The sequence below is a fragment of the Alligator mississippiensis genome, chromosome 5, assembly GCF_030867095.1.
Source record: "Alligator mississippiensis isolate rAllMis1 chromosome 5, rAllMis1, whole genome shotgun sequence".
In the NCBI taxonomy this organism is placed as follows: domain Eukaryota; kingdom Metazoa; phylum Chordata; order Crocodylia; family Alligatoridae; genus Alligator; species Alligator mississippiensis.
The window spans coordinates 100,199,500-100,218,662 of record NC_081828.1 but is presented as its reverse complement, the minus strand read 5'-3'; the positions used below and the strand labels follow the sequence as shown (position 1 = coordinate 100,218,662).

Here is a 19,163-nt window from a genome sequence, read left to right as displayed (position 1 = left end):
GGGGGAGGGGTGGCGAGCGGTGACCACCTGCAGACACCGCCTGGAGCGACAGTGGTGGCCAGCAGCGATCACTGACTCTCTGCAGATGCCACTGGCACCAGGGGTGGTGGTGGCGGCAAGCAGCAATCACCCACAAGCACCGTTGATAGTACTGGCAGTGCCTTTTTTGAGGGGGTGCACCTCCACGCTCAGGGGATGCATGTGTACCCGTGTGCACCCCCTACACATTGCCAATGGTCCCCCCCACCCCCCCAGCACATGGACTACCCTGCCCGCAGGGTACCAGTCCCCCCCACTGGTTTCTAGTCCCCCTGCTCATTCCCCAGATCTTCTCCCACCTCCGGAGGCTGGAGATGAGCAGGAGAACAAGCAAGAGGCTGGAGAGAATAGAAGAATGAGCAGAAGGCTCGTTCCCCCCACCCCCGTTGGTTCTCCCAGCTCCCTGTTCGTTCTCCTGCTCCCCATTCATTCCCCACATCCTCATTCGTTCCCCCCTGCCCCCTGTTCATTCCCCCAGCTCCCCACTTGCTCTCCCAGCCCCCCCACACTCACCAGCAGTAGCAGAGAATGAGCAGGAGAAGTCTTCAGCTTATCTCCAGGGGTTTGTCTCCAGCCTCCTGCTGGTCTCCATCCCCCTGCTCCTTCCCCTGCTTGTCTCCAGCTTTGGGAGGCTGGAGACAGCAGGGGAAGGAGCAGGAGACTGGAGATAGGCCCTGGAGAAATTCCCCTGTAGTTTCCAACCCCCTGCTCCTTCCCCTGCTGTCTCCAGCCTCCCAAGGCTGGAAATAGGTAGAGAATGAGCAGGAGGCTAGAGACAAGCCCCTGGAAATAAGCTGGAGACATTCCCCTGCTCTGTCCAGCCTCCTGGTCATTCTCTGCTACTGCTGGTAGTGTGTGGGGGCTGGGAGAGCCAGCGGGGAGCTAGGGAGAGCAAGCGGGGAGCTAGGGGAATGAACCAGGAGAAGAGAGAACAAATGGGGGGGGGGGGCGGGCAGGGAGAATGAACAGGGAGTTGGAGAAGGTCCCCCCGCCTCCAACCCCCTGCTTACCTGGCAGAAGCCAAGTCCAGGTCCCTGCAGCTTGCACCGCTGCCTGCCCAGCATGGGCAGGCATCATGCTTCAGGACCAGGGAAAGGACCAATCACAGAGATGCTCTGGCAGTCTGCCAGAGTGTCTCTGTGGAGGCCTGGGCCTCTGGATGCCTCAGTCTGGGACTGTGCCCTGACCCGTTTTTCCCCCTGGGGTTTTGTTTAATCCCTGGATACCCAAGGGTATTTTGCTCCCCCACTGCAAATTTGCAGCGGGGGGAATTTTTTTTGTTCCTGCATGTGCCTCTTGTAGCGTCTCAAAGGGGTTTGAGATGCTGCAAGAGGCACGTGCGGGCTCTTCTGGATGCATCCAACCCAGAAATGACTTTTCAAGACAACAAACTGAAAATAAACCTGCAGCCAGGAAAGAGCCAGGTTATTCCATCCCTAGCCATAAACACTATTCAGTTGTAAGCTGTTCCTACCCCTTTGTGCTCTTTGTGCATTGCAGCACCTGAGTCATGTCCTTTGGACTGAAGGTGTGGCCCACTGATTTAAAAAACCCCAATGTCCACCTGCAGGATGAAATAATTTAATGAAGCAGTGCATTACTAATTTCTCATGAGCTAAACAACTCCCAGCGTCAACCTCAAGGCGGGGAAGAAATTTAAGTTGAGGATTCCTTTTTTTCTTTTTTGTTTCTCAGACGCTTGGTGGGCCAGAAGTGGATGTAAGGGGAGATGTGGTGGCTGCAGGACAGGTGCCTGAGCACCCGGCCTAAACTACTTTCTATGAAGAAGGTTAGCACCACTGGTACAAGTGTTCAAGGACCCACTGTGATGGTGTAAGTCATAAAGTAGAGTGGCTACAAAACCCAAGCTCTTGGGTTCTAGCCCCAGAGGGGTTGAAACCTAGGATTAGTCTGGAGTCTGAATCCAGTGAGCTGAGAGAGAATCAGAACCAAGAGAGGAAGCTGGCAAGCTGAGGGTCTGATCAGGGAGCCATCTGAAACCAAGAGCCCTGCCAGGCAGTGAGACTCTCCCTTAGGATTCCTTCCTCTCTCCTGCTTCAGATGCAAGTAAAACATTTCCTACTGTTCTCTCTGCTCCTGGTTCATTCCCCTAGCTCCCAGCTTGTTCTCCCCACTCCCTGTTCATTCCTGCTGCCCCCCATTTGTTCCACTGGCTCTCCCAGCCCCCACACACTCACCAGCAGCAGCAGAGAATGACCAGGAGGCTGAACAGAGCAGGGGAATGTCTCCAGCTCATTTCCAGGGGCTTGTCTCTAGCCTCCTGCTTGTTCTCTGCCCATTTCCAGTGAGCTTGGACCGGTTGGTGCCTGGCTGTGCTCCAACAGGGAGGGGTATGAGTCTTGTGGAGGGCTTGTATCCCCTCCCCATTGGCAGGTGTGCTCTAGTGCCCCCCAGCTTCTGGATTGAGCTGCTACAGGCATATGGCTGCATTTCCTGATTCAAAAGTGAATGTCTGTCCAGTTGTTAATTGGTTCAATCTGAGTGGCTTAGACTAATTTACAGATTGATTCAATTCAAGCTTGGGCTTTTTGAATGTCTGTTCCCTAGCCCAAGTGGTTGGTGGCAGCAGGACTATAATGGGCTGGAGGAACCCTCTTTCCCCTGGGTCCTGTCACATTATTCAGTTTGCTATCTCTTTTTAAATCAAAGTGGTTTCCTTTATTCCATTTCCAGTGCACATTACAATGCAGGAAAATCTTTCGAAGCAGTGGGTATGTCTACACATTCATTAATGTGCAGTAGTTACTGCACATTTAATTTAGTATTTGTTTAATGAAGTACTAACTAAATGCACAGTAACTAAAGAAACTGCAGTAGTGCCAGCAAATGCCTTTTTAGTGATACTACTGCATAGTAGCTTAACAATACTAGGCAGTAGTGTATTTGCACTGTCCATGCTGTGACATGCTACTGTGCAGTGTTATTAGGTTACTGCACGTTAAGCATCTCATGTAGATGCACCTGGAAGCTAAGCTGAGCATGGAAGATGGAAATTGTCCTAAGATAAAACCCAGAGGTTGGATGCTAAAGCAGTGAAGTGGCTACTCAAAGATGCTTCATAAGAAGGCAACCATCCTCAAACACCAAGCATGTTCCTGATGAACCTGGAAACTGTACAATGCCATACAGAAGGCAGGAGTGGGAGAAGTTTTTTCTTATGACTACTATGAATTACAGCATGCAATGAATGAAGAAACAACAAATCACAATGGAAGAGCATGGCCTTTCACACACAAACTACTGCATGTTTCTAGGGAATACCTGTCCAAAAATACTCATTTAATTAGTCTGTTTCTAGTAAATGATCAGATTGAAATCTCATGAGAATCTCTCCACTGATTTTTAAATGAGTTCTACAAGAGACCTCAGAGAGACTTAGGACTTCCTGAAAGCTCTTATTACCAGGCAGTATCACCAAAGCATCCTACAGGTTCAAATTTATTTACCTTGACTTTCTAATGAATTCCTTACCTACTTCAAATGCTGCATACTGTAAAAGAATGACATAAAAATTACTAACACTTCAAAGTCACAGCTGCCTCAGCAGAATGTTTTTTTTCTGTCTTCTGATTGCTCACTAAAGGCCATACAGGATGCCAGTAATAATCTGCAGAGAAGAAAAAGCATTTAAAAGTGAGATTTACATGGGAAAAAATCTGTTTCTCATAGGGAGGACTGGAGGGAGTTCAAGACAGATTGTGCGGCACAAACAGATAGAATGGTCTCCTACTCTCCGGAAAAATAGGCAGTGATATAGGGGGTCTGTCTAGCAAGCTGCTATTGGGGAGGACGTGTGTAGTATGGAGGTGATCTTCCAGAGCAGCAAGCATATCCACAGGAAGGGCAGCTTTCACTTCAGCCAAGAGGTGCAATGCAAAATGGACAGAGTGCAGGACCAGCTGGTCAGCCAATACTTTGGCTGAGAGCCAGGCAGACTGAGTTGAGTTGAAGAGGTGGTCGGCTTGATGGCGACTGGATCAAGGAAGCAACAAGGTTTCTGGAGGCGAGGCTTGCTGCCCCTGCTGTAAGGCCAAGTTGTGGACCAGGGATTTCTGCAGCAGCTCTGGAAATCACAGGCATCTGCCCTAGGGTCTCAGTTGGAGGTAGTCCCACTAGGCCATGGCAAAGCTTCAGTAGAAGGGTGATAGAGTGTCCCAGCTGAAGTCAGGTTCCAATAGGAAAAGTTCCTGCTCAAGTATGAGGTTCCCCACACAAGGTAGAAAAGCAAAGGCCAGGTGTCACCAGGGAAAGAATTCTCCAGTAAAGAGCAGGCGCTGAAAGGCTTGCAGGAGAAAGGCCGCCACACTGTTTGCTAGGTTGATTAGACCCTGACTTCTGTCACTGGTAGGCAGGTACAGTTGGAGCCAGTGGTGCCTGCTCCAGAAAAATTCCACGAGAAGTTTCTGGAGCCTTTTGAGCAGGGTCACTGGTGAGTCTTAAGCTGACACACTTGTTCCACAGAGTAGCAGCTGCCAGGTTGTTGATGTCTAGGACCAGGCTGCAGTAGGGAACACTGAGCTAGTACCAGAGACAGAAACGCAGTGAGTGAGATGTTAAGAGATTTTGCATAAAATAAGCATTTTAGCAAAGTCAAGGTACTGCAGATGCTAGTATACAGCATTACATACAGCAGCAGAAAGGGGGATGTAGAAAGGAAAAATTTTGGAAAAAGACATAAAATTAACAGGCATAAACATAAATTATATCTCAGAACCTAAAAGTTCTGTGTGGCTTTTATTCTTGCAAGCTGCTGCAATTGGAATAATGACAGTGGCAAGCTTTTTCCTCTGGACCTGTACAACAAACTTACACTTTTAAAAATTGATTCTGATTAATTTTAACTACATAAGACAGACACACTATTCTCTCTGGAATCATCAGTTTCCTTGAATGAAGGGGAAAATCTAGACTTCAGGCCTGGAGAACTGACTTCCAGTCTCCTTCTCAGAATTCTGCTCCTGAAAAAACAAATTACTGCATAACTTCCAGAAATTGCAGCTCAATAACATGGATCTACTCAATGGGGGTATAATGCTACTCATTTTTACCAACATTGTGTAGCTTTGTTAATATCTGTAATATCTTAATATATGTGTTACCTGAAGAACCTTTGATGAAATATTTTATTTATGCGAGTCCAAAGCATAATTAACAGGATTGACTGAAATAAATAGATTAGAAGTTTACTACTTTGAGAACAGTTTCTTGAATCATGAAGCTGACACCAACAATATTTTTGCTTTTTCTGTCTCTACACCTCTGAATTTCTTCAGTCTTGGTGATGCTTCTTGACAGTTCTGCCCACCTTTCTTCTCTCTCTTTATCCCTCAATCTCATGTCTGAACTTACCTGAAAAGATAACTTCTCCCTTAGTCAACTATATAGTCATGCCATTTAACACCATAAAGCTTCTTTGGAAGCTTGAAAGGAAGATTCTATGCAAGACAAAGATTGTCATTAGACTTTGTGACATCTGGCTCTACTCTTACGAACTTTGAGAGGTTCCCCAGCATCTGCAAGGAATACAGGCCTCTGTATATAAGCTCTTAGAGGCAGAACTGTCTTCCAGTTTGCTTATATAGTGCCAAGCACATTTTGGAAAGTAATAAGTTGGATATTTCTAGGACCAAGCAAGGGAGATAATGGCCAGACTTTTATTGTAGGTCCCGTGACAAGACCTGTTGACTCCTGCTGTACAAATGGAGGTGTTGTCGGGAAGGAATTTCCATTAAATAACTTCTCTATTATTCTTCTATAAGTCATGAGAGGAAAAGAAATAAACTCTTAAACTGTATGCTTTGTAACTGTAGTATCCAATGCACTGGATAAGTATGTCATTAGCTTAGCTATGCAACTTGAAACCAGTGCCAATGCTCTAGCTACCGCATTGATAAATAAAATATTAGTTAAATGCATAGTATCTTTCAGTCCCCCTGGCTCCTATGGAACTTTATTGTATTCCAATGCATAACTGGTCCCAGAAAAAAGCTGATCAGAACTGACTGGCTTCATGGCTGGTATTAAAAACCTTGGAAATGAAGGGCTATAGCAACTCTGAAACTAGCCTCCAATTTCAAGGCTTACAATCTAATAGAAGTTCAACAGCTGCTTGTACCACAGTGTTTATTAGTGTTGCTTAGGTTGAGTTCAGTAAGTGCACAGCCTTTCATTCCCCACAGCTATGCAATTCAATGGAGGAGCCTGTAATTACCAGCTTAATGCGCTACTTTTAATATTTTCATTATTGCCTGAGTTTCTGATTTTGTTTCTTCTTCTCATCTCTTCTGTTAGAAATAGATATGTTCCCCACTAGGATTATCACAGCTTCCTGCAATGCTGATGCTACAAGCAAAATAGTGTCACCTTTTATTGAAAGGCTCACTGCTATGAATGACTGAAAAGCTTCCTAAGATTCACCAACTCTCTCCACAGGCTCTAAACATTTGGCAAGTTCCTGGATCAGGCCCTCTGTTTTATTTTTATCAGAAAAAAATCCATTTTTATTTACACGAGTAGTCCATGAGGGCAGGTTGGATTACTCGGCTCAGGGATTGTATTTTAACATTGAAAACTAATAGGATTTGAGTGCATTCTAATGGATGCTGACTCCAGACAGTGTTTGGGAAAGTTATATTTGCAAATGTGAGAAAAAAGCCCATGGAATTTGTTCAATGCAGTTTATCAATGTTGCTCCCAGTACAAACTATTCTGTTTGTAACTAATTGGGTAACACACATTAAGTATTTAGATAAAACTTTCAGGTGGCAAGATGTGTATGAATAACTCAACTAAATTGAATAGGGATGATAACTGAGGATCCCGCCTGGCCGTGCAATTCTAAAAAGGCATTACTGCATGCTCTTTGTAATATGGCTTGACACACCTGCTTATTTCTGTGCAGAACCATGCATTATATCTTATGCCACTTACAGAGAGATAACCTGATGCCTGTGACCAATGCAAATATTTATGAGACAAAGTGAAATGCCAAGTATCAGGACTCTTGGATCCCATCTAGTAAAGACACAGCCCAGCTAAATCCAGAACAAGTCATTTTTGGTCTGAAAGCTGGGATGGCAAACTGAGTGGTAATACTTCATTCTGTCCTATTGAAAATCTGGTGTCTACAGATGTCTACATTTTCCCCATCCTGGGCAAGGAGAGTGGGGTGTTCTGAGCCACTGTTGCCCGTACTTGGGGCTCCCTCCTTTTATGAGATCCCCACTGCCATTCCAGTGCCCCCCTTGCTCATTCATATGCCTTTAGTTATGCTACTGGATGCATATTTGCAGCTTTAGCAGAAGCAGCCTGGTGCAACCTTTCCTTATTTATAAAATATGTCATGATGCTTGCAGCTGGTGTTGAACTATGGACACCAGCTACAGGCAAGCATTCACCAGCTACAGGCAAGGGTTGGGGGATTGTGTGAACACAGGGAAGTAAATGCCTGTTAGTAGAAAAGGAGGCAACAGGCCCCATGTTCTGTCTTTCAGCAGCATGCCCTTCCCAAGGACAAAGGGTAGTTTAATGAGGAGGGAAGGGGGGTTTCCTCCTTGAAATCTAGACAGTCTTGACAAAAGAATGACATAACAGGTCTGCAGAAGCTGTTTCCACCACAAATAAACAAGGGTAGGATGCTCTTGCATGGGAGCGCCCCAGGCTCTCAAATCCTGATTCAAGCTCTCCTCTTTGATCCCCTGGAATTACAGGCTAAGTAAAACAGTGAACCTTAAAATTCAGCCAGTAAACTAGCTCCTCCTATAAATCTCCTTTAATCCTTGTTTCAACAGTATTTGTAGCCTCTCTGGCAAAGAAGGATGCAAATAAACAGATAACTTTGACAGTTCATTTACTTTGCTTCCCTAACTGCAGATGTAAGGCCTGATTCAAACTGCACTAGAGCCCAAAGAACATCTTTCCATTCACTTGAGTGGGATTTGGCGCACACCCATAATCAGTAAATTACCACCATCTTAAGCAAACAGGAGATAAGAATGAAGCTTTAAAAAAACACAACATTCTGTAAGGTTTCTTCTCCTAAACAGCATATGTACAGGTGACATTTATTTGTATGTGTCCTGACAGCCTCCAGGCACTGAGATTAAAAAACATATTGAAATAATAGTAAGCAAACTAGCTGAAATAGCACTCTGTTTAATTCTTGCTGCAACTAAACTGATTTGCATAACAAGATCAGATCAGCTGCAAACTCTGTGACAAATCTTATCAAAAGAGAATATAAGAAAACCAAGTTTAGTGAGTACCGGATATTTTTCCCCCAAAATATGAAAGTTAAAATAGGGTATGTCAATACAGCAGTGATGTTGTTGTTTTGAAGTCCCAATCTACAAACTATAGCTTTTTTAGCAGTGGGTTCAATTCAGTACCCTGGACTCACCAGCATGTTGCTCTGAAATGTGTCTCATTGAAATCCCTGTGGCCTCTTGGAGGGGAAGCTACTAATTAACTTGACTAAGGACAGCAGAATCTGTTCCCTCATTTGGCTGTCTGCAAAACAAATCCTCATAATTTTAGTTGCTAGGAGACCATTTCACTCATTACTAGCATCTGCCAAAGTAGGTTGTTGCTAAGAAATCCCTTGGCTTTATGAACTACTTTTTGGTCTCTAAGGTGCCACTCTGGCTCTACCTTTGCTTGACTTCAGCTTAAAACTACTAATTACTTCTGTGCACCTTACCCTTGTATTGAAAAAGTTCTCCCACAGCCATTGCATTACTGACTAGCAAAGGTACAACAGGACAACTCTGCACCTTGGGGTAGAGGCCAGTAGAGCATGGCCAGTAGAGCATGGCCAGCTAGCAGCACCAGTGGCTACTATTTTTGCACCCCCAAGGCAGCTGCCTAGGTCACACCCTCTTATTTATGTTACTGGTGATCACTTCACGTAGTTTACAAGTACTGTGGGTCAGTGGCTTGAAGAATGAATACTTTTCACCCAGAACTGTGTCAGGTTACTGTAATAGAAGTGAAAGCATAGATCCAATGCACTGGAAGTTTTGAGAAAATTTGCTCGTGTTTAAACATCAGGGAAGTATTTATGACTTCAGATGAAAACCAAGGTTAGGTGAAGTGACAGTTTTCAGCCCAAAGCACATATTTATCAGTAAATTAGAAGCAGTCTTAAATAACAGAAATGTCAATGAACTCTAGACACACCAGAAGGGGTCCCATAATATCCTATTTACCTTAAACTTCCATTGTAAAGCTGATGCTACTCTTAAAAACATTTTCTTCATCTTTTTTTTCCCATTACATTGATAGATGCATGGATTTACTAGTATTGACATATATTAAATTTGTTATATTTAAAAATATAACCTAAGATACCTCATCATCATACTTCCAACACAGTCTAGAGTAAAACAAAATTAATCCCAATTTTTTGCCTTCATTTGAATCCCATCATGACTGCCACATTTAAAACTAATATTTTTTAAAATCTTTCTAAGTGGGTTTCCATATACCTTGCACTGTCACCACATTTAGATTGGTACAATTTTGACTCCAGTAGCTTATTCATCCTGGTACGAGAGAGAGAAAAATCAGGCCAAGTAACTGGATAAATGAATTGGTGATACCTTATTGCACTCTTCACATTACTAATGTTTAATACTTTGGCTGGGAGATGTCTGTCAATGGTATCCCATCCCCCCCACCTAGGTAATAAAGACACTGATTTTTTATATGATGGACATAATCTCACACGAGCCATGCCCTCCTCGCTGTTCCCCTACCCAGCAGCGGTGGCACAGCACGGCACCATTTACGAGGTGCCAGGCACAGGGTTCTACCCCTACAGCTTCCCACTTCCGCCGCTGCCATCATGGGGGCCCACCTTTGCTGTACTAGTAGGTGCCACCCGGGCCACCAAACTATGGTTGGCCGCTAGACAGGTAGACGGCAGTGGTGGGAGGGAAGCCGTAGGGGTAGTGCCCAGTGCTTGGTACACGGGGCAGTGCTGTACCTATGGCTTCCCCCCCACCACTACTGTCTGCCTGCCAGGTGGCTGATTGCAATTGGGCAGCACCTACTAGTGGCCAGGGTGGGCCCCCATGATGGTGGTGGTGGTGGCAGGGAAGCGGTAGGGGTAGAACCCCATGCCTGGCGCCTGGTACACGGGGCTGTACTGCACCCCCTGCTCCATGTAGTGTAAGAGCCAACAGTGTGCACCCAGCCTGGTGCCCAGGGGCCTGGTGTCCAGGTAATAGGGCTGGGGCTGAGGGGGTAAGCCCACACTGTGTGCACTGCTGCAGGAGCCAGGGCTGGCACCACTCTCCAGTACGTAGAAGGGGATGGTAGATAGGAGCTGCTCCCCCAGCTGCATGCTTGGCTTGGATAGCCAACACATTCAGGTCCCTTCCCTCTCCCGCAGCAGCCCGGGTCTCTCTGCTCGGCGAGGCTGACATCCAGGATGGAGCCACCACCACCGTGATCCCTTTGTGCTTGTCCCCACCTGGGCTTGTGGCCATTTCGCTCCCTTCCCTCCTCCCAATTGGTCCTTTGCTTCTGGGCTGCCCCAAGGAAAACCCCAGCCCCAGCAGCTGGGAAAGCAGAGTGGGCTCGCCCCCTGGCTGGGAGGGGGGCTTTGGAGGTCCTGGGCTGTGCTGAGCCATGGCCAGGGGGAAAAAGCCAGACGGACCCTGGCTGGGGTCCCTACCAGTGGTACAGGAGGTGGAGGGAGGGAATTAAATCTCCCTCTGTCCCTGTTTTGCTTAAGGCTGCTCCCTGGGCTGGCCATGCCCCCCACTGTGCCAGCAGCAAGGGGGATGTGGGGAATGTTTGACAGGGGCTGCTGCGCCCAGTCAGGCAGACCCTAGCTGAGGTCCCTTGCAGGAGAGAGGAGGGAAATAAACACCTTCCCTGCCCCCTTTGCCTCAGGGGGCAATGCCAAGAATCTGGAATCTGGCTATGCCCCTACCCTTGCTCTGGTCAGAGAGCAGAGGGGCAGGGCCAGCCTTGTTCCACTGGATTAGACAGCACAGCCCAGCCCAGGGCTGCAAGCATTCTGGAATGCTAGGGGACTCTGATTTAGCTTGAGCCAGGAAGGGGTCTGGGACCGAAGTTCCATAAACCGGTTTATCCTCAATCAGTTAAGTTTGAAACCAGGTTTATCTTGAACTGGTTTAGGCCATTTTGAGACTGGTGTATGCGCACTGAATTTTTGTTCTGTTACAGGTTTAAACCAGTTTCTGATCACTTAAACCAGTTTATATGTAACTTCTTTCCTTAGCCCATCTCATGTAGAAGCCACCTTCTCTTCCACCCCTTACCAATGTGATCAGGCATCTCTAAAACAAGATACAATATTTGATTTTATGTGTCGGAAATGTGGTTTTTCTAAATGAGTGTGAAACCAATTCAGGTTCATACTGTCCTTCAAACGGTAGACAAGCAGATTGGTAATGCAAACACTGACCACACACATTTTGTGGGTGTAAATTTGATTTGGATAACAGAATAGGTGCCTCTCACTCATATCCTGATATAACTCAATGCAAATCCGATTAACCAAACACTGCACCTATTAGTCACATTTGTTTAAAATTGGTTTAAGAAAGAGGAGGTTCTGGCCCTGGACATTAACTGGATTGAGACAAGGAAGAGCTGCAGTCATAATCATGTTTTTTTCCTTTAACCTTATGTCAGCCACTCACCAATGCTCCCCTCAGAAACAACATCCCTTGAAGAGGTTTTGTAGAAGCTCTGCATTCAGCAGTGACGTGCTTTTTTGCACAATTAAGTCTCTTATTTATTGCTCATGCATGAACAACCAATTTAAAAGTGGAATAAATTGAGAATATATTTCTCTTATTTCTTTCTGCTGTATCTGCTAATTGTTGGAAATGCTTACTTTGCACCATTTCATTTATGCTGGCTTTATTGACTTTAATTCAAATGACTCCTAAAGTTTACCCTACTGCAAGTTAGATCAGAATCACAACTGTGACCTTCACACCTCTCTGGTGTAATTTTGATGAATATTTGCACCTTATGAATAAGGTAAGTATTATCAAGCCAGGCCCCTTCCCTCTCAACATGCGAGTTACTCGCATCCCAGTCTAAATTCTCTTCAAAAGAAAAGCAAACTGTAAGGGAATATAGGACATTGGTGTTACCTGAGGAATGAATCTCACACACCTGGAGTACAAGAACAGTCTGAGTTCATTCCCCTTAAAGCAATGACGTTCCTCTGGACAATGCTTAAATTATGTCATCCCAATTACCATAGTGTGCCATTATAAGTTAACCCCACATTTTTAGGTTCAGTTTTTAGGAAAAATAAACTTTTGCTTGAATTTGAATTGATAACCACAGACAAAGACCCTTACAAAACCCCACAGGAAAAGTGAACAACCATGGAAAGGACTTAAGAGTGATAACGGAGTGTACTTGGTAGCTGTGTTGGTCTGAGACAAGAAGACATAAAAAAAACTAGAACTCTTGGTTCCAAAATGATACCTTTTATTAGACCAACTGGAAAATCACAAGAAAACTCTCCTTTTCTGCAAGCTTTTGGGATCAAAGTCCCTTTATCAGGCTCTGGGAAAAGTATAGATCTAACCAAGAGTTCTAGTTTTTTGTATGTCTTCAGAATGATAAATGCTTTCATAATGCTCAAATAAAAACTGCACAAAAAGAGTTCTACATTGGCATATGTTTATTGCATGCAAGTCAAGAGTGTAAGAGGGCATGATTTCAGATTAACACTGTATATAAGCAGAGGGTGATTTTTATGGTTCTTTTGGAGGAAATGAGGTAGACTTCATAGTTTCATAGTTGGTAGGGTCGGAAGGGACCTGAGCAGATCATCAAGTCTGATCCCCTGCCATGGCAAGAAAGAGTACTGGGGTCAAATGACCCCGGCAAGGTGTTCATCTATCCTCCTCTTAAAGACCCCCAGGGTAGGAGCCAGCACCACTTCTCTTGGAAGTTGGTTCCAGATCCTAGCCACCCTGACAGTGAAGTAGGACCTCCTGATATCTAATCTGAACCTACCCTCTGCCAGCTTGTGACCGTTATTTCTAGTCACTCCTGGTAGTGCTCGGGGAAACAGGGACTCCCCCATTGCCTGCTGGTTCCCTCTGATTAGTTTGTAAATTGGCCACTAGATACCCCCTCAGCCTTCTCTTGTGGAGGCTGAACAGGTTCAGGTCCCTTAGCCTCTCCTCGTAGGGCCTGCCCTGCTGCCCCCTGATCATAATCGGACTTATAATCAGACAAATAGAACAATACAGTTACCTGCTGCATAGGGGTTTCTGCAAGTATCAATAAACTGGTTTCAACCTGTGATCAGTTAGGCTTTACCACAAACATGGGGTTGGCTTTTTTTTGTTTGCCTCTGGGTTTTTTCGGGTGGGGGGGTGAGGGCAGGTTTATGGCATGATCTAATCTGCTTCCTGGAAACTCCATGGAGTAAATTTCCATAAGGCCTATTTTCAGCTCAGCACTGCTGTTCATAAGCACAATACTTTAATGTATAATAAGGATAACATCCCACTGAGAAAAGGCTCATTATCAAAAGGATTTACATTCTTTAATTGTTAAACATAACTGACTCCTGCAGCTTGGGAGGATCCCAAAAAAAGCTGGCATGTTTATCCAGAGAAAACACAAGCCTTTCGATTTCAGAATTTAATTTAATTTTCTAATCCAGTCTTCCAAGCAGATGTCCTGCTGAAAAGTTCTGGATAGGCCAAGAAAGCTATTAACTCTGATTATCACCGGCAGTGGAGAATGCTACAGAAATATGCCACTGTTATGTACAAAGAATTACCTTTAGAAATTTTTGTTATTAGTGAATAGTTCTTTTGAATCAAGAAATAGATCAAGGGGCTTATGCTACGATTGCTGTGCATACATTTCTCTGTTGTTCTCTGTTTTACAATATAAATAGCAGGGGAATGCAATACATACAACATCTCTGTAGGGCTTTACCATCAGCAGGCAATCAAATGGCAACTCTTTTGACCTGTGCAATGGTCACATAACATTTAAAACCACTTGCCAGATCCTGGACCAGGATATACTGTCTTTTAACTGTACTGCATCTGTTAACATCAACAGTGATTGTGTTAAATACAATCTTTTCAAATTACCTAGGGAAGTGTCACAGTTCCATATGGCATAGCATCTAAGTAGTTAACTGGTGTCCAGTTGCGCATGCTCTCCTTTCTACTTACGATACTCTATGGCGTGCAAAGTCTTCATCACTGCTTGCTTTTCATTTTGAAGGATTCTTTGAAAGCCCTTTCTTTCATAGCAGAGTGGAGATACTCCTGATTATGCAATATACCATGCTTTTAAATCCCAAACCAAAAAGTAGAGAGAGAGGTGTTCCTTATTTAAATGAGCATAAAGAAAAAAAATCTCCAACTTTCACCGTTGCAATCCCCCAGCTTTCTGATTAAGGCCATATGTTCCATCCACCTTCAATGGACTGTCTTTGATGGACTATAGCAGATTTGTTACCTACTTCAATGGAGCATTTAGAACTACTACAGCAGAATGCTACTCCTTGCCAAAACTTGAACTGCGCCATTTTCCAATTTCTCTATGCCAAACAGTGAGGGCAGAGAAGAGTGGGATTTTTCCTTTCCCCCTGCCCCTTTCTCCTTTTTTTTCCCCCCTTGCAGAAGCCAAAGCTGCCTAAATCAGTGCAAATCTTCCTGGTGGTATGAACCATAAAGAAAAAACTCCTTCATCCAACCCCTTTGTTGCTATTACAGCTTTGAGCAATCAGTGGAAACTGAAATTCTCCCCCAGTGCTTTCTCCAAAGGGATTCTTGGAGCAAGGGACTGCATACTGTCATGACTAACTTTCTCATCTAGAAACTATCCTAGTGACTTTGGGTGTCCAACTTGAGAAACAGTATATGGCACTGATTTTCAGGAAATTCTAAACACCTATCCTTCTAACCAGGGCCTCTTAAGTCTATCAATTTGGGCACTCACTGGTCAGTATGGAAAATCCTAAACTTTGCTTCTGCATTGTTTCTTCCCAGTGGTAGCATCACTGCTTCTGTAAGTGCACCCAGGGCTGGGAAGGGTGTTGGTTGTACTCTGGGCATGTAGCAAAAATAGCCTCATTAGTTTTTTTTAGCAATCTGTGCATGGAGAGCAAGAGTAAGTGCCTGCCCCCCCACCCAACCCTTCCTTCTGGATATGAGCACATACATTCCTACATGATGGAAAACTTAGATTCAAAGCCAAACCTAACTAAAAACATTTTGGCAGAAAATTCCCACACAACTCTTATAGATGGAACCTATCTGTTTAAATCTTCACCTACATAATGTTTTATTCATTCCTTAGTTCTACAGTGGAAGTCCCTAGCACAGGCTGATGCAGTGTAGATGTGCCTAGTATGGTCTTAAGTTGTATAAGCTTAGACAATTTTCCCCTCAGAGCTACCATAAATATTCCCTGAAAGGTATTCCATGGTTTTCCAAAGGTGCTCCAATAATACAGCCCAAAGGAGGTTAAAATGAAAATTTCCACTCTAAATTTAGCATCCCAGTTTTGTTAGGCACAATAAAACTCCAAGGTATAAGGTTTGCAGTCTTTAGTAACTTCCTCTTTCCTTCATAAATTAATTTTGTCTGGTCCTTCTTGCAGGCAAACATCTTAGATTTTGCTCATTTACACAGAGTAACCTAGTAAGGTGTATAGTTTTAAAAAAACATTTTAGAAGACTGCATTAGACTGGATCTTATCTGGTCAGAAAGAAAATAAAGCTCTTTTACAAGACTAGTTTCTCTCTCATCATAGATATCAACATGAAATTAAACTTTCTGATTTGAAATTCTCATTCTACTAATGGTAATGTTTGATAAAACCTCTTTTGATAAGAATTGAACAAATTATTTAAGTCTTTTTCCATTAAAGGCTTAATTTTATTACTGCCACCAACTCTTCCTTAAGCTTCTAAGTGCTCATAACTCTTAAAACACCTGACTTCGTGAATTCTCCATAGCTCTGATAAATCAAGTCAGTCACTGAAGTGCCAAAATGTGTTTATATTTTTATAATACTATCCCTTACCATAGTGTTTGCCCAGCTTTCACCTGCTTGAAGAAAGCATTCGCAGTATTGAAAGATTTCTTCAGCTCTCTGGCCTTTTAAAATTAGTCAAAAAACCCCAAGAAGAGATTTTGTTGGGTTCTTTAGGCTTGGACATTAGTCAATCAAAGACGTCTTTGTGTAGATAGCTGCGCAGAAAACTATTTTCTCACTTTGTAAGTACTTATGCAATTAACAGATTTTCCTGTTCCACATGGAGACAAATCTACAACTTCACAAAATTTTTTTGTGGAAATCAAAGTTTAAAGTTGTGGTTGAATGGTGCAGACCAGAATCGTGAGTGTTAGTCTCCCACTCAGTGAAGGAGTTAGCTATTCTGGAGTCAGCGAGGCCATATCCCCCTCTACCTTTCCTTATGGGAGCTAGCACATACATTCCAACAAGATAGAGAAGGTCAATTTGTCAAAACCAAACCTAAAAAAAACCATTTCAGCAGAAAATTCATAAACAGCTCTAGTAAATGGGGTTTAGTTTTGAAAGTAGTGCTCTACCTTCCCTAGTTCCATTTGCAATACCGAAGAGCAATAAAGAACTAGAACTCCATCTGGCAGCACACAGATTTGCACTATTTACTCAAAAATAAGATGAGGTGCACCCCCTCCCCCACCAGCACGGGGAAAAAGCCTCCCACCATATATCCATATAAAAAGCAGAGGGGGGAGCAGGTGGCTGCTGAGGCTCTGATTCTGGCCATGAACCCAGTTGGGGCCAGAGTCTGACCCAAAGCAGCTGCCTGACCCTTCTCCACTTCCCCTCTGCAGCTTCCCTGCCCATCCCCTTCCTCCCCTTTAGTGTCAGATACAGCTCAGCTCTGGCTGGGACTGGGGTCTCTCCTGGGCACAGAGCATATGGAAACTCTCCTGCCTGGCCAATTGGGGGGGGGGGGAGGGAGAAATCAAGCAGTATCTGCAAAATCCTCAAGAAAAACAACTTACTAAAAATAAAATGTTGGCTCCCTATTGGGAGTGGCCTAGATGGTGGCCTCCCTCTCCCCCCTGCCACTGATTGGCTGAGGGGGCTGCCTTTGTCTGCTCCATCCCTCTCCACCAGTCGGCAGCGAGGGACGGGGCTGCACAATGGACAACCTTCTCAGGTGGGGCCACATTTCAGACAGCCTCACAACCAATCAGCGACAAGGGATGAGGCCATCAAGGCCCCTCAACCAGTCAGAGGCATGGAGGGGCCCTTCTGCAATAAGCTTGCAAAAATGGCAGTCAGTGATCCTCAATTTGGGTAGGTTATTAGTGGCTGCCCCATAAGCAATGCTTATTCCTATCACCCCAGGAAGTTGATGTCAAACGTCCAAACCCAACTGGTTTCCCCAATCCGGTCATATACACCAAGAGTGCTCTCATATAATAACCTTGTCAGCAGTTTCAGTGACTATACATTTTTGATTAATGCAAAGCAGTTAAGTTGCAGTAGTGCAAGTCAAAAAAAAAAAAAAAAAGGTTCTTTCCTGCAAGCATCTCCAACTCCATGACATCCATTGCAGTTCAGTTACTAAGCATGTCCAAGGAATGGGTCCCGTAAAGAGCTCAACAAATTTGCATATATAATACATTAGTAAGGAACTCTGTTTCCATGGAAGGAGAAGAATTATTCCTCATCTAAGCACTGCTTAGTGCTGTTAATTAATGTTTTCTTCTCTCTAAGGGGTATCTCATATCTAGTTCTATTCATTCATACAATAGGATAAGTAGCTGCAATAATGCTACTGAATACCAATAAGGACGGGTGGCTTCTGAGAAAGTGTCTCCATCAGCAATGACTGAGTTAAGGAAAGAAAAGGCGAAATCTTACTCCCAGCCTACTGCAACTTGCAATTAAAGAAACACTAAGATTTTCAGTTTTGCAACTACAGAGTAAATTATACCTACAAATACATTATGTTTATAAGGAAATGGAAGACGAAATTACTGTAGAAGCAGCAGGCTACTGCAGTGGGTATATATTCCAAAGGGCTCCATTTCAGAGATATATGTAGGGCTTCATGAAAGAGGGACTTGCTTCTTTAATGATTGGGAGGTCTGGTGCCAACTATACTTATACAATTATCAGACATCGTTGGGTGGTTTGTTTGTTTTTTAAAGGCTGAGGTAAGCTGCAGGTGAGGGAGTGACTCCTAGAACAGACTCTAAAGGAGGTGGTCTGAAGAGCCAGGAGCCAGTGGGAGCAGTCATGAGGGTGGATGATCTGCGTTGTTGGGACATCTTGCCTGAGTTTTATGTTAAAGAATTAAAAAGGTACTTCAAAAAGCAGCCCTTCACATGGCAGCAATTCCATTCTGACCTGAGGAAACAGGGAAGTGCCAGCTTAGACTGCTCAATTTGATCACTGAATTGTTACGGAGGCCTGTGCTAGAGATCTTCCACCAGAAGCAATGACAGCATTGGCAGATGCCTCTAACTCCACTCTGTTAGGGAGCTCAGGGCTTGTTGCCACAGGCACTGAAGCTATTCGGGCCAACCAGGCTGGGTAGAGGAAACCATTACATTTCCCTTTGGTTTTGCTGCCTCTGTTCTTATATGGAGTAATTAGCACCCCTCTGCCTGTCATGCTGTTCTGGCCTCTATGACTTGTGAGGTGATTCAGGATTTTTCAGATGAAAGGATCTTTATAAAAGGGTAAATTGTTACATCTGTACTACAACCATATCCTCCAAACCAGAACATGACTAGCCAGGCACATAAAAAGTCCCTTGCCATACCCACCAGTATCAGTCATTTGCATATTGGTATCTCAATCAAATATCAATTATCTTTAATCAAATAATTATGTCCTATTCATTAATGAATAGCTATTGTATTAGCCACCACCACTCAAGCCCTTGGTCCCAGTATACTGATTATCCGTCTTACAGAATTGAAGCCTGCCAAGTGCCGCAAACTGCAGATAGAGAATACATGGGCCCTGCCCTGAACAATTTATTGCCTAACTTTAGACGCTATACAGTGAAAGGAGGCAAGAGAAGAATAGGTTGGACACAGTGATAAATGACT

General features: G+C 44.2%; 1 protein-coding gene across 7 annotated transcripts in view; it reads right to left on the bottom strand.

Annotated features, from left to right (window-relative positions):
- FBXL7 (F-box and leucine rich repeat protein 7) overlaps positions 1-19,163 on the bottom strand; it is a 364,587-nt gene that overhangs the window by 97,811 nt on the left and 247,613 nt on the right. The window contains exon 3 of one of the 7 annotated variants that reach the window (XM_059728615.1): positions 3,581-3,667. The exons of 5 other annotated variants lie outside the window; for them this stretch is intronic. In XM_059728615.1, coding sequence (XP_059584598.1) covers positions 3,581-3,667 — 87 coding nt within the window. Of the gene's footprint in view, positions 1-3,580; positions 4,579-19,163 lie in introns of all 7 variants that reach the window. One more of the 7 variants, XM_059728620.1, reaches the window with a different exon arrangement.